The sequence below is a fragment of the Martes martes genome, assembly GCF_963455335.1.
Source record: "Martes martes genome assembly, chromosome: 10".
Classification (NCBI taxonomy): domain Eukaryota; kingdom Metazoa; phylum Chordata; class Mammalia; order Carnivora; family Mustelidae; genus Martes; species Martes martes.
The window spans coordinates 10,853,817-10,869,787 of record NC_137898.1 but is presented as its reverse complement, the minus strand read 5'-3'; the positions used below and the strand labels follow the sequence as shown (position 1 = coordinate 10,869,787).

Here is a 15,971-nt window from a genome sequence, read left to right as displayed (position 1 = left end):
AACCACAGCCCATCCCTGGGCGGCAGCTTCCTCATTTGTCAAAGGAACAGAATGGTTTCTGAGGTTCTAACCAGCTCCAAAAACTCTGCCTGGTGATGAGAATCAGTCTGTAAACTCCTTCATGGGCTATATTAATACATTGCTTTTTGTCAGTGATCTTGTTGGGTGGTTTGTGGTGCAAAGCACAAAACCGCCAAGACCACATGACACCTGGTAATTGAGAGGTGAAGCAAAAGCAAGTGCAAAGCACCCAAAGACCCCTCTCTCCCCTTCAGCCCATGGTCCTGACGAATATTCCGCTTTCCCTTGCTTTCTAGGCATTCAAATAACACATCCATTTGAAGAGGGGAGAGGCTCCTAAGTGAAGGGCTGAACCTGTGTTCTGCACAGGGTCCAAAGCAGCCACAGGGTCCAAGCCCTCAGTCTCAGTCTCTAGAAGTCATGTAACTGGGAACAAGTGACCTAACTATTCCATGTCCATGTCACCTTTTCTACAAAATAGAAGCAACAATTCATCCCTTGTCCACTCTGTGAGGCTTAAATGAACTCCAGATATGAAGTCTTTGTCATTATAAAGTGGGTGCAAACATGAGGCCTGGGCGACTCCCAGGCCCCTGTCCCACAGCACACCTGCAGGCAGCCAGCTGGGTGTGACTTCAACAGGATAAGCAGGCAGGACAGACAGTCTTGGTTTCCAAGGCCCCTTACATGACTTAGAGCTGACAAAGATGACACCAAAGATATGTCCCTAAAGAGAGATTCTCAAGGCCCAGGAAAGACCCAATAGAATTCATGTAAGTAATTGACATAAACAAATAAATGCCAAAGGGAAGCACAAGATGAAAAGAGTTGAACAGTCTTACAACATGAGAACTGGGAAGAGTCTTGGTAATAATCACTAACTTCAGAAATGAATAGCAATGAAGTCCAAGAACAGACCACACTTCCTACTTTCTCCCCCTGTACGAGGCACTTTCATATGCGAACTTCCTTATTTCTCACAACATGTCTGTGACAAGGGTACTGAGTCTCATTTTTCCAATGGGAAAAACAGAAACTAATGCTCCTAAAGGCAGTAATACTAAGAACTAGCAGAGCAACAAAACAGGTAATAATTATTCAGACTTGGGTGCTTTATATACATTTATTTCCTCCACAGTGTTAATAACTACTCAATCCACATAACAAGAGGGATAAGGTCTCTGCTTTGATGGGATTTATATTCTAGTGGGGAGAGACTGCCAATAAACAAGCAAGCAAACAATCAAGGGGATTCCCCATAGTGGTAAGTACCAAGAAGCAAAAAACTGGGATGCTGTGCAAGATCACTGTGGACTGAGAATTCGAGCAAGGCTCTTCTGAGGAGTTGACATTTGAGCTACACCTGAAGAAGAAGACATTAGCCATGCACAGACCAGCAGTCCATTTAAGTATTACAGAAACCCTATTCTATAAGACAAGAATTATTATGCCCATTTTATAGTTGAAAACTTGAGGCCCAGAGAATTCAAAGAACTTGCCTGTAGTTTCACAGCAAATAGCGTAATCACAATTTCAACCTCGGCAACCCATCTCAGGAGGCTACAGTCTGTGTGTGTGTGTGTGTGTGTGTGTGTGTGTGTGTATTTATTAATTTCTTTTCAGTGTAACAGAATTCATTGTTTATGCACCACACCCAGTGCAAATTAGGAGGCTACAGTCTTAATACACAACCTTAGAGAGCCTCCTTAAAGTGATTTACTTGAGGTTGCAGAGCTGGTGGCAGAGGAAGACTAGAATCAGCTCCTATGGACCCTAAGGACAGTCCTTACTCTACTCCTTCATGATGCCAATGGACAAAAGCAGATAAGCAAAAGGATAAGGACAAGTCAGTGATGAAATACGTTTTCCAATATGAGGGTGTAAGAAAAGCATCCAGAGATGTGAGACACACAGGACATCCAGACAGATGAGCATGGATTTCTCTACAGTGATAAAAAGTGTGCCCCAAACATCATTGTCAAGAATCCTGGCAGGGATCCCTCGGCCCACAGGTCTTTGCCTGAGATGCCCCTCAGATCCTGCCTTCAATCATAATAGTAGGCTTTGCCTCAGACCCAAAGCCACTGGGAAGACGCCCTGTCTTCCCTCAATGACACTCATGGAAAGAATATGGAGAAAAGTATTCAGGTGCATGAGACAAGATCAAAGACTGCTGAAAATCCTATTCTCTCTCTCCCCCCATTTTATTATTTGTTTTATTTTTAGGAATTCTGAGGGTGAAATGACAACATCCAGAAATTCAATGAGTGGAACTTTCCAAGCAGATCCTATGAAAGGCCCTACTGCCATGCATCCTGTTCAAAAAATAATTCCCAAAAGGACGACTTCAGTGGTGGGCCCTACACAAAACTTCTTCATGAGGGAATCTAAAACACTGGGGGTAAGTCAGCTGCACTCCGTTCTGTATCCCAGAGACTCTCTGGCCTACAAATGCAGATGCTGTAGGCCAGGTAGAGAATGCAACCCAACTAAAAAGTATTTGATTCAACCCAAGGTGTTCTTTATATCTAACACAATGTGCCAAATCAGGGATGTGCAGAGAAGTTACCACAGTGATCTATCTCCTTTTGACTTTGTGGTTTGCATATTTAGGGGTTTCCCACCCAAGTTTGTCACCAGCATCCCAGACATATTCTCCTTGGAAATGACCCAGGTGGTGGGTAAAATGGATCTGAACTACAAAGGGTCTTGGCACCTTCGTCACTTCCTTTAGACATTTTATGCAACCCCAAGGCAGGAGCCAGGGCTTCCTGCCTTACCTTTGTTTTCTGACTTGGTGATGACTTCCGTTCATCATCAGTGCCTCCATTCTCTCTCCAGGCTGTCCAGATTATGAATGGGCTCTTCCACATTGCCCTAGGCGGCCTCCTGATGATTCACACGGATGTCTATGCACCTATCTGTATAACTGTGTGGTACCCTCTCTGGGGAGGCATTATGGTGAGTAAAAACTAAAAACCATTTGGGAAGTGATGCAGACAAAAAGGTTGAGGAAAGTATATGGCTGGGAAACAGGTTATGAGGTTAAAGTAATTCAGTGGAAAGAGAGGTTGACTAAATTGAGCATGAATCCCATTGAAAGTCAGTGATCACACTTCATGGGAATTCAGAGAGAGATGCCCTATCAGGATTTACACAGGGAAGGAAGATTGTCCAAAGTTGGACCTCCCCAAAGTCAATATGGAGATGCGGGAGAAAGCACTAAACATTTGGACTGTACAGTATGGTGTTTCAGAAAGCAGGAAAGCACAGGGCATTCCATTTCCTCCCACTGGGTCCTTCCTCCTACAGTTCTGTGTAGTTATCACCACAGATGGTAAAATCAGTCCCACCCCAGATGAATCTCCTCTGGCTTAACAGCAGAGCAGCAATTCTTATGGCCGTTTCATGAACATGTTTTCCAAGCTTGTAACCTTGTCTGGGTGTGGTATGGGGCAGCCATGTTTATACCATCATTACACTTCCATAGTTATGCCCAGGATTCCATAGTTATGCCCATAGATATGCCCAGGATTGAAATTTTCAGAACAAAGAGAGATCGATTAAAACAAGAGTTTCCTCCATTTTATGGCCTGCACGGTAGACAGAAGGATGAGAAATAATTGCCATCACTTCCGGTAGCAGCCAACATTTTCACGGAGTGCCTACGGCCTTTAGGCCAAGTCTTTCCTTCCATACCGATTCACTCCTCATTGGCATCAAAGTCACTTAAATCACTGTCAACTCCAAGGAGAAATTCCACAAATTAAAAAAAAAAAAAAAGAAAGCTAAAAATAAAAATAAAACTTCTAAATTCACAGCTGTTAGTATTCATTGACCTCAAAGTGTGAGTTTTGCCTCTGGTCTTCCTTTATTCCTAGTCACAGTTTAATGGACAGTTTAATGAAGGTGGTTGGAAATGCGGATAGCGTTTTTACAACCAGTTCTCAATGTGAAAAGTGACCTCCCTCTCTGCCTCTCTCCCTCTCTGCCTCTTCTCCCATGTTGCCCATGCCTTCCCCACCCACCATCTCTTTTTTCACAGTATATCATTTCTGGATCACTCCTGGCTGCAGCGGACAAAAACCCCAGGCAGAGTTTGGCAAGTAATCGTATGTCTTTCTTTCCCCACATCAGAGAAATACCTACTTTCTCAATGGAAAACAAAAAACCCTTAAAGACCTTTGGGATCAAAGTAGTACTGCGTTCTCGCTCTGTCCCCAAAAGCAAAAGAAAGCTGATGTGATGTTATTCATGATAAACCTGGAAATAAGACCTACGCAACCTGTGTCAGCAGGGAGTTGGTGGCGGTGTTCTTGCCACTGTTTGTTTCCACTTGTTGGTACGGACCCAGAGGGCCCTATCTGCTCCTTCCCTCCCTACATCCACAGAACCATCTCACTTCATGTGATGGAAGAACCTCCTTCCCTCTCTCCCCTCTACCATCCTATGCACACAGATATAATCTGAATACTACTTATATTCACTTACTCAACCGATATTTACTGAATGCCTACCAGGATATTGGCAGTGGCAGTGGAAGTGAAAGGAAGTTCAAAGGTACAAAATAAAAGAATTTAGGATGAATCCTAGAATTTTCTCTCGATAAACTGATTGGATGTGAAGGGGTAAAACGAAATGGGGAAGTCCAAGGAAGGAACGTGAGTTAGAGATGGAAGGTTGTCACATTACGGTGGCAAGGACACTAAAACCACTGAGAGAAGTGTGGTTTAGTATGATTTAAGTGTACTGCCTTTCTAAGTCAGAGGAATGGGATCTAGAACTCCTTCCTAGATCTGACAGCCCAATGAAATCAAACCCCATTAACAAATCTTCATGTCTCCATTTCAGGCCAAAGGGAAAATGATAATGAACTCATTGAGCCTCTTTGCTGCTATTTCTGGAATAATCTTTTTGATAATGGACATATTTAATATTACCATTTCCCACTTTTTTAAAATGGAGAATTTGAACCTCACTAAAGTTTCCATGCCATATATTAACATACACAACTGTGAACCGGCTAATCCCGCTGACAAAAACTCTCTGTCTATACAATATTGTGACAGCATACGATCTGTTTTCTTGGTAAGTATGAAATCAGGTTTCTTTTTTTTTTTTTAATGTGCTAAGTGGGTTTTTTATTTGTTTGTTTGTTTTAATTTTATTTATTTATTTGACAGAGAGAGAAAGAGAAAGAGAGTGCAAGCAGGCAGAGTAGCAGGCAGAGGGAGAGGGAGAAGCAGGCTCCTTGCTGAGCAAGGAGCATGACATGGGGCTCAAACCAGGACCCTGGGATCATGACCGGAGCCGAAGGCAGTTCTTAACCAACTGAGCCACCCAGGTGCCCCAGAAATCACGTTTCTTTTCAGGGAAGAAGTTTAGCCTTTTTATTACAAGTGTCAACTCTGGATCAAGATATCTGCTACTTACTATCTATACAGCTTTTGGGCAAGAATTTTAACCACATTCTGCCTCAGTTTCTTCAGCTGTAATATGGAAAAGTTAACAGTAAAACAGTAGGGCTATTTTGAGTAATAAGTTAACATACACAAAACCCTTTAAACTGGTACACAGAAAGTACTATGTGTTTACTCTAACATTAATTATTATTATTATTACTGGTTAATAATTATTAAGATGATTAAGATGAACACTGAAGAAGTACCTAAGTTACTATGAACATCTTTTGCCTCCATGAGTTTTTAGTGTAGAGTTTGAAGGGGGAAAATGCATCTTCCAAATATAGACAGGTTTCCTTCATCATGATATCACCTAAAGCTAGATACAACTTAATCTGGGATTCAGTGATTAATTTTTCCTACATAGAACAGATTCTTCAACTAATTACCGCTGCCTTATTTTCTATCAGCAACATGCATTAGCGATCTGTGGCATGCCAGCTGTTGTGCTAATGGGTTCGGGTTATAAAGATACTAGTAGTTCTCAAGGTCGCTCATTACTCACCTAAAGAACTGACCTTTTAATCATTTAATTTTAGTGAGCAGTAATTGAGCACCAATCATATTCTTTATTTCATTATTATATTTCTGCTCTCGTTTTTTCTGTCCTTCCTCAGGGCATTTTTGCCGTGATGGTGATCTTTACCTTCTTCCAGAAACTTGTGACAGCTGGCATTGTTGAGAATGAATGGAAAAACCTGTGCTCCAAACCTAAATCTGTAAGTAGTAGCCACCCCGTCCACTAACACCCTCTAGGAAATCACGTCTACAAAAAATGATTTACGGAGAATGTAATCTAATATAACTTTGAGACTAGGAGCTTCATGAAAAATGGTCTTGGCAGATTTCTGGAAGGTAGAAAACACCTGATGAGGCAGAAGTGTCTTGAAATTTGAAATAAGCCTAACGGTTAGACAGAGGATACAGTCCTCTAATATGTGCACTTACTAACCTTGAGTTCTGCTTCACTCCACACGCCCATCTTGACTTAATGATTCCACACTTAATGTGTAAAAGTGGGATGGCTCAAGGTTGAAGGCTGATAAAAGCGCTGCTTCTTCCACTTCATTTCTCAGTATTCCCTCCCCTGCACCTGTACCTTTTCATCAAATCCCATTTCCAAAACAATAGGTTCAAAGAGGCTCCACAATTGGGAGAGGTGACGATCCCAGTGACAGACTGATTATCAACTGCTTCAAACCACAGAATGTCAGATTAAAATTTAGAAATTACAGTTCCTTCATTTTACAGATTCGAGAGAAAAACAGATTCGAGAGAAAACAACCTTCCCAAGGTTATAGCCAATAAAGGCAAATCAAAACTAGAATCTAAATTCCTCCGTTCCTGCAGTGTTCTTTCCCAAATACTGTGTGATCATTCTAGGCAAAGTGACAAATATCTCCTGACCTTGAAGATGAGCTTTGATCCCCTGGGAAATCAATCCTGGTATTTGGGGGCATATAGGAAATAACACAAACAGCATAAAAACCAGGAGGTATTTGATAAATGTTCCTAGAGTTTGTTGACAAATGTGCCAATGGTAAAGGTCAAGAAACATCTGTTTAATTTTGTGTCCTAGGATGTAGTTGTCCTGTTAGCTGCTGAAGAAAAAAAAGAACAGCCAATTGAAACAACAGAAGACATGGTGGAGCTGACCGAAGTATCTTCCCAACCAAAGAATGAAGAAGAGATTGAAATTATTCCTGTCCAAGAAGAAGAGGAGGAAATGGAAGTAAACTTTCCAGAACTTCCCCAGGACCAGGAACCTTCACCAATAGAAAATGACAGCATTCCTTAAATGATTTTTTTTTCTTTCTGTTTGCTTTTCTTAGGCATTAGAAACTAGCGTTCATAGCTTCCAAGAGACATATCCATCCCTATTTCCTGAGGCCTTCTGCAAGTATCCTCCATCTGTCTCTCTGGCCTTTGCATGGAATGACCACAGCTCACTCACACACTCTCTCTCTCTCTCTCTCTCTCTCATGCAGAGAATACAGCCATTGCAGGCGACTGTGCTGGCATGTTTCCTGTTTGGGGCAGCTTACTTACATTACAACAAGGCAGGCTAGGTGTTGTGTACCACATGATTTCTCACTAGCCTTTTCCTTGGATAAGGCTTTGTAGTAGTGGTCAGTGTGGTAATTCCATCTCTGCCCCTAATGAGAAAGATAAATGTGGGCTGCAGGCCATCCTGAAACTATCTTTAATTCCTTCCACATCTACCTATTTTGTGGAGTCTCTTTTACTCTTAAGGAAAGTAAAAAATAGTAATAATGAGGGGCATTAAGGATCTATTCTTTCTATGGGGCTGACACTGTGTCCACTGTTCTTAAGAGTGTCCACACCCCATTAGGGAAGCTGGAGCTTCTAAATGGCCAAAACCCAACCCCTTCTTTGTATAAACAGCACAGCTTATAAACGGACATGTCTGTATCTGTCTTAACTTTTCCTAACTCCTGTTCTAGTCTCGTAGTCGCACTGTCTACCTACCTGTTCTAGGCTCTTGGCTGCACTACCTTCAGCCTATAGGCAAGAGAAGAAACAATCAAAGAAAATGCCATAACGAGTACCCAAATCTTAAATGATAAACAACAGTTGTATTTGTAAAGTAATTTCTAGTTCACAAAGTAGGTTATCAAATAATTACATTTGATATTCCATAATCAAGGGAAAAAAGGCCCTATCCATATTTTACAAATAATTCAAAAAGGCTAATTTATAAAAATGTAAAAGTAATTTGTCAGTAGTCACAGCTAGTTTTGAGAGCCTTCTTTCATAGCCAGATCTTCTCACTCAAATCCTACGGTTTGAAATAAGCAAACTGCCTGCATAAACTACTTGAGCAAAGTCAACAGGTTTTAATGAGCACCTGCTCTCTAACCAGCACGAAATAGGTGTTGAGAGAGACACAGAGTCAGGAATCCAGTCTTATTCCTTGAGGATAAAAAGACTTAGATGTTCACAATATTTGGGAAACTACTTACATCATTAATATATACTTAGCTGTTAGTAAGTAATCTTACATAATACAGACACTAAGTGCTACGGACATTCTCAATAAAGATCATGCTTGAAAATAATATAATCAGTTATGATGCCAAATCTCAGGCAATAGCTACCCCACTTCTCAATTCCTCTTTATATTCAGACATACTAGTGCCCTACATAGAAAGAATGTTACTATAATCTATCACTTACATTTGAGCATTTTCTGTATGTTAAGTGCTGCCAGATACTGGCAGATACATAGACAAAGTAATTTCCACTCCTTGTGATATTTCTACTTTTTTTAGGGACCACCAATAGAAGGTATTTACTGTGATTAGAAAAAAAAAAGAAATGAGACATTTCTCTGTCTATGGAAAGTCCTCAAAATTAGCTTTAAATAAATAAAACTATATTAGTGTTCTTGTCTGAAACCAGTGATTCCAACACGGTGTTTACCCAAGTCTTCTCCATTCTTGTGACATCAGCCCATGAGCGAAGCTCCTATAGCTTTAAATTCATATTCACATAAACTCAATCTGAGTTTGAACTATGTGATGTCAGGACATCAACTATTTATTTAGGACATCAGATTCCTGAGGAAATTTTTCATGGAAAATTTAATAACTGAGTAACAGATTTCTCCCACTTAGCACTCCAGAATGCGGCTAACATATGAGGCAGGAACTCTCACCTTGAACTAGAAGAAAGGGACAAGAGCAGTGGCAGCCCAGAGGAAAACAATTAATGAGAAAACCTTCAAACAAGACAAGATCTCACCTCTATCTTATTTTCCCCATTTCTGAAATATATATGAGAATCCCTCTCTGAATCCATTATGTCTTTAAGAATTTTGTTTTATATATATTTTTATTCAAGTATAATTATTAGCATACTGTTATATTAGCGACTTATTCATTTTTATAATCTCAAATAATTATTTTTACTGACCTCCTGTAACTCATTTTGAGACAACACTAACATCTATTGTTAAAGAAGAATGAAAGTAATTGCTAGGATTTCTCCCCAATTATCCCTTTTGGCAATTTGTTCCTAATGGGATGACTGAACATCCCAGTCTATCTGGGATTGAAGGACTTCCTGAGATGCAGAACTCTCAGTCCTAAAACCCAGATAGTCAGAGGCAAACCAGGTTGGTCACCCCAGTTCACAGTAATACATAATTGTACCTAATTGCAATCACTATAAAATCTGCTTTTTATACTTAGTATTATATCATACATATTTTTCCTTATTGATATATAATTTTCCTAAGTTATTTTTAGTTGCAACTTAGTACTTCATTGAGTCCATATAGAATAATTGAATATTCCTCTATAACTGGGTACTAAGGGCCTTTTTTAATTTTTTAATTTTTTGAAATCATGTTTGGAGCTGCAGAAGACATGAGCAAGATACAGATTTCTTCCTCTCATTATTCAAAATATGGCTTTACACTTCAAGCATTGTCAAAGTCTGCCCATAGGCAATAATGACATCAAGCCAGGAAATTAATTTTACACTTTGACAAGAGAACAGCCAACAATTCAATACATAGAAATGGCAGTCTCAGACTGATTTAGCATGAGTTCACATACAGATGTGATATGCTTTAAATTCTTGATGCAAAATCTAAAACATTGATGGGGAAAGTTGAAATTGGAAATTTTCCTAAATCTAAAATTATTTTTTTAATTTATTTAAGTAATCTCTACACCCAATGTGGAGCTCAAACTCACAACACTGAGATCAAGAGTTATGTGCTCTTCTGACCAAGACAGCCCAACAACCCAAGTCTACATTCTTAAAGGGGTTTCCTTTCATTCAAAACTTGGTTGTGTGTTCTGAACTGAAGAGGACCAAACAATATAAACTGAATATGGTAGGAACATATGGTGGCAAAATCAAAGCTAACTTAAGACTTTTCCTCTGGAGTCGTGTTTACCCTCTACTCACCTCTTCCCTTGGTGACTTACTATGAGAAAATTACTCTTACCTAGTATGCATTCTGCTGCAAGAAAGAACAAAAATCTTAAAGTAAGACACAAACTCCTCATTGGGAAATCATTCATTCATACATCCAAAAATATCTGGTGATCTCAGCCTACTGGTGAGCAAAAATAAGCAGAGATCTCTCTTCTTGGAGCTTACTGTCTGGTTGGAGAAAGAGACATTAGCAAACGTCCACTAGGCACCTACAATGGGTAAGGCATACTATTAAGTACAGAGGGGTATACGTAAAGATAAGAGAAGCCCCCAGCCCTCAAAAATTTTAGAGGTGATTTAAAAATGTACATATTAAAAGATAAGCAAAAAAGTTAGTAAGAAGACATGCACCTCAACATAATAAAGGCCATATATGACAAACCCACAGCTAAAATCATACTCAACAATGAGAAAAGGAAAGCTTCTCCTCTAGGATCAGGAATAAGGATACCTGTCTAACCACTTTTATTCAACATGGTATTGGAACTCCAGACCACAGAAATTAGGCAAGAAAAAGAAATAAAGGCACCCAAGGTGGAAAGAAAGAAGTAAAACTGTCACTATTTACAGATGACGTGATACTAGATATTTAAAAAAAAACCCTAAAAACTCCATCAAAAACTCTAGAGCTAACAAATGAAATAAGTAAAGTCACAGGATGCAAATTTAACATACAAAGATCAGTTGCATTTTTATACACTAATAATGAGCTATCAGAAAGAGAAATTAAGAAAACAATCCCATTTATAATTGCATACAAAAGAATAAAGTACCTAGGAATAAAATTAAGCAAGGAAATAAAAAATCTGTACTCTGAAAACTGGAAGATGCTGATGAAAGAAACTGAAGTGACACAAATAAATGAAAAGACAGACTGTGCTCATGAACTGGAAGAAGTAATATTGTTAAAATGTCCAAATTACCCAAAGTAATCTACAGATACAATGCAATCCCCATCAAAGTATCAAAAGCATTTTTCACAGAACTGGAAAAGAGAATCCTAAAATTTGTATGGAACCACAGAAAAAACCAAAACAGCCAAAGAAATGTTGAGAAAGAAAAACGAAACTGGAGGTTATCACACTCCTTAACTTAAAAGTCTAATACAAAGCTATAGTAATCAAAACAGTAGAGTACTGGCACTAAAACAGACACATAACGTCAATGGAATAGAATAGAAAGCCCAGAAATAAACCCACACTTACATAGTCACTTAATCTATGGTAAAGGGGGCAAGAATGTACAATGGGGAAAAGACAATTCCTTCAATAAATGGAACTGGGTAAACTGGACAGCTAATAATACTCAAAAGAATAAAACTGGACTACTATCTTACACCATATACAAAAATAAATTCAAAATGGTTTAAAGACTTAAGCGTAAGACCTGAAACCACAAAACTACCAGGAGAAAACACAGGCAGTAAGCTCTTTTTTTTTTTTTTAAAGATTTTATTTATTTATTTGACATAGATCATAAGTAGGCAGAGAGGCAGGCAGAGAGAAAGGGGGGGAAACAGGCTCCCTGCTGAGCAGCGAGCCTGACGTGGGGCTCAATCCCAGGACCCTGGGATCATTACCTGACCTGAAGGCAGAGGCTTTAACCCACTGAGTCACCCAGGCACCCTGGCATACGCCCATTGATATCAACCTTAGCAATATTTTTTTTGTACCAGTGTCCCCAGGCAAACACAATAAAAGCTTAAAATACACAAATGGAATTATATGAAACTAAAAAGCTTTTGCACAGCAAAGAAAACCAACAACGAAACAGAAAGGCAGACTACTAAATGGGAGAAGATATCTGCAACTCATATATCCAATAAGGGGTTAATATCCAAAGTACCTAAAGAACTTAGACAATTTCATATTTTAAAAAAACCAAATGAAAAATGGGCAGAGGACCTGAACAGACGCTTTTCTGAAGAAATACAGGTGAACAACTGGCAACAAAAGTATGCTCAGCATCACTAACGATCAGGGAAATGCAAATGCAAACCACATGAGATATCACTTCACACAAGTCAGATTGGCTATTATCTCTTACTTTTTTTAAGATTTTATTTATTTATTTGACAGAGAGAGACACAGTGAGAGAGGGAACACAAGCAGGGGGAGTGGGAGAGGGAGTAGCAGGCTTCCCACTGAGCAGGGAGCCCAATGTGGGGCTCCATCCCAGGACCCTGGGGTCATGAAGGGAGCCGAAGGCAGTTGCTTAATGACTGAGCCACCCAGGTGCCCCTGGATTGGTTATTACCAAAAAGAAAAAAAAAAAAAGTGTTGGTGAGGGTGGAGAAAAAGGAATCCTCAGACACTGTCGGTGGTAATGTAAATTGGTACAACCACTATAGAAAACAGTATAGGGGTTCCTCAAAAACTAAAAACAGAACTACAGGGGCACCGAGATGGCTCAGTTCAGCAACCGCCTCTTGATCTCAGCTCAGGTCTTGATCTCCAGGCCATGAGTTCAAGCCCCACACTGTTAAAATAAAATAAAATAAAATAAAATAAAATAAAATAAAATATAGAACTACAATACAATCTAGCAATTCCACTTCTGAGTATCCAAAGAAAATAAAAACACCAATTCAAAGAGATATATACAACTCTATGTTCAATGAACAATTATTTATAATAGCCAAGGTATGGAAGCAACCTAAATATCCATTGACAGGTGAATGGAGAAAGATGTGAAGTGTGGGGTGTGTGTGTGTATGTGTGTGTGTGTGTGTGTATAATATTACTCAGCCATAAAAAATAATGAAAACTTGCCATTTGAGACAATATGGATGCACATAGAAAGTATTATGCTACATGCAGTAAGTCAGACAAAAGAAAGACAAATACCAAATGGTTTCACTCACATGTGAAATCTAAAAGACAAAATGAACAAATAAACAAAACAGAAACAGACTCACAGATACAGGAAACAAGCTGTTGGGTTACCAGAGAGGGGAGGCATTGGAGGGGAGGAGCAAAATCAGTGAAGAGGGTTAAAAGGCAAAAACTTTCAAGTATAAAATAAATAAGTCACGGAGATGTAACGTATAGCATAAGAAATGGAATACAGTCAATAATATTGTAATAACTTTATATGGTGACTAATGGTCACTAATTTGAGGTCATTTCACAATGCATAAAAATACCAAATCATTATACATATACCTTAAACTAATAGGATATTGTACGTCAATTTTACTTCAATAAAAACATACAATAAATATTTATTTTATGGGGAAAATAAAAGGAAACCAGTAGAGGTTCAGGAAAATTCAATGGGAAAAAAACAACCTTTTCAATAAATTGTGGTGGAAAAGCTAATAACATGAAAATGAAATTGGACACTTACCTCACACCACAAACAAAATTAGCCCAAAATGGAGCAGAGGCCTAAACATAAGAGCTCAAACTAGAAAACTCTTAGAAGAAAACATAAGTGGAAACTTCACAATGTTGGATTAAGCAACGGTTTTTTAGGAATGGCATCAGAAGCGCAAGCAAACAAAAAATAAATTGGACATCATAGAAATAAAAAATTTTTGTGCTTCAAAAAAAAAAAGCCTTTTGTGTTTCCAACGACACAATAAAGAAAGTGAAAATACAACCCGCCAAAGGGGAGAAAATATTTGTAAATCATGTATCTGGTAAGAGTCTAGTATCCAAAATGTATAAAGGGAAAGCTTACAGCTCAACAATTAAAAAGGCAAATACCCAATTTAAAAAGAGACAAAGGATTTGAATACATATTTCTCCAACTTACCAATAAGCACCTGAAAAGATGCCCAGCATCATTAGTCACTAGGGAAATGCAAATTGAAACCACAATGAGAAATTACATCACCCCCATGGGGATGGCTATAATCAAAAAGAAAGTAACAAGAGTTGGTGAGTATTTGAAGAAATTGGAACCCTCATATAATAAATACCACTAGTGGTAATATAAAATGGTATAACTCCTTGAAAAATGTATTTGGCAGTTCTTCACAAAGCTAAATGTAAAGTTACTAAAAAACCCAGTAGTCCACTGATAGGTATATTCTCAAGAGAACTGAAAACATAAGATCACACAGAAACTTCTACACAAATATTCTTGTATACAAAAAGCAGAAACAGCCCAAATGTCTGTTAACTGATGAATAAAATAAAATAAATAAAAATAAAGAAAATGAATAAAGAAAATAAAGAAAAATAAAGAATAAAGAAAATGAATAATAAAATGAATAATAAAACAGTATTTAGCCATCGAAAGGAGAAAAATTCTGGTACATCCCACAACATGGATGAACCTTGGAAACACCTCCTTAAGCACAGAAAGCCAGAATCAAAAAGTCACAACTTTATGATTCTAGTTATACAAAATACCTGTCACAGGAAAACTGACAGGAATAGAGCCAAGGTCAGTGGTTCCCAGAGGTTGGGAACCGGGGAAAAGGGACAGTGACTGCTAATTCAGGTTTTCTTGGGAGGTGACAAAAATATTCTGGAATGTATAGTGTGATGGTTACAAAACCTTGTGAATATATTTAAAAACACTTAAAATGGGTGGGTTTTATACTGTGTAAATATTTTCCAATAAAAATATTTTTTAAAGATTTTTATTTATTTGACAGACAGAGATCACAAGTAGGCAGAGAAGCAGGCAGAGAGAGAAAAGGAAGCAGGCTCCCTGATGAGCAGAAGGTCCGATGTGGGGCTTGATCCCAGGACCCTGGATCATGACCTGAGCTGAAGGCAGAGGCTTTAACCCACTGAGCCACCCAGGCACCCCCCAATAAAAATAATTTTAGAAGAGATGATGGCTGGGAAGGACTAAACAATGTAAAATGCCTACTGCATAGCACAAAATAGTTGCTCAACAGTGTTAAGAAACTGAGTGAGCTCTATGAGGGCTTAGAGTATCACAAGAAAATCTCATGGAATAGGAGGGGTTTGAGTTGAATTGAGAATAGGTAGAAATTCTATAGTAAGAGAATAAGGAAAAAATATTCCAAGTAGGTGGGGCAATACCTATACAGGATGAAAACAGAAACATTCTAGTTGTGTTCAGGGGCAATATCAGAATCACTTAATCGGGTTCTGGTTAAATTAGTGAGTCATTAGACCCAAGGCAATAGAGAAAGGCTGGGACCACAGTATGCAGAATCTTCAATGCCCACAGCATCTGGACCTGGATTCTTAAGCCTTAGGGAATCATTGGCCATGTTTGAGGCAGGAAGCAAGAAGTTACAATTAATAGTTCAGAAAATAAGTGAGACAAGAGGAGTAAATAAGAAAGTAGATCTGAGTTAAAAATTAGAAAAAAGGGTGAGTGTATTTAAAGATACTCTGGAGTAGACAGAACTTAATGGATGTGAAGGACTCTATTAGCTATAAAAGGGAAGAAATCAAAGATCTCTCTCAACTTTGACTTTGGATGACAGGGGTAGGGAGGACATGAGATGGGGATGATACTAATGGAGAGAGGGGGCAAGCTGAGAAACTGTAAGCCCCGATACTGGATCATGAGCACAGACTGCAC

At 38.8% G+C, this 15,971-nt stretch overlaps 1 protein-coding gene across 1 annotated transcript; it reads left to right on the top strand.

The window, feature by feature from the left end:
* Positions 1 to 2,263: 2,263 nt before the first annotated feature.
* On the top strand, positions 2,264 to 8,898 carry MS4A1 (membrane spanning 4-domains A1; the record flags this gene model as incomplete). Its single annotated transcript, XM_080817065.1, has 6 exons — positions 2,264 to 2,422; positions 2,863 to 2,982; positions 4,067 to 4,123; positions 4,873 to 5,109; positions 6,101 to 6,202; positions 7,063 to 8,898. 6 exons carry the CDS (start codon positions 2,264 to 2,266, stop codon positions 7,279 to 7,281), a joined length of 894 nt encoding a protein of 297 aa, XP_080673191.1. The 3' UTR covers positions 7,282 to 8,898.
* Between the last annotated feature and the right edge of the window lie 7,073 nt (positions 8,899 to 15,971).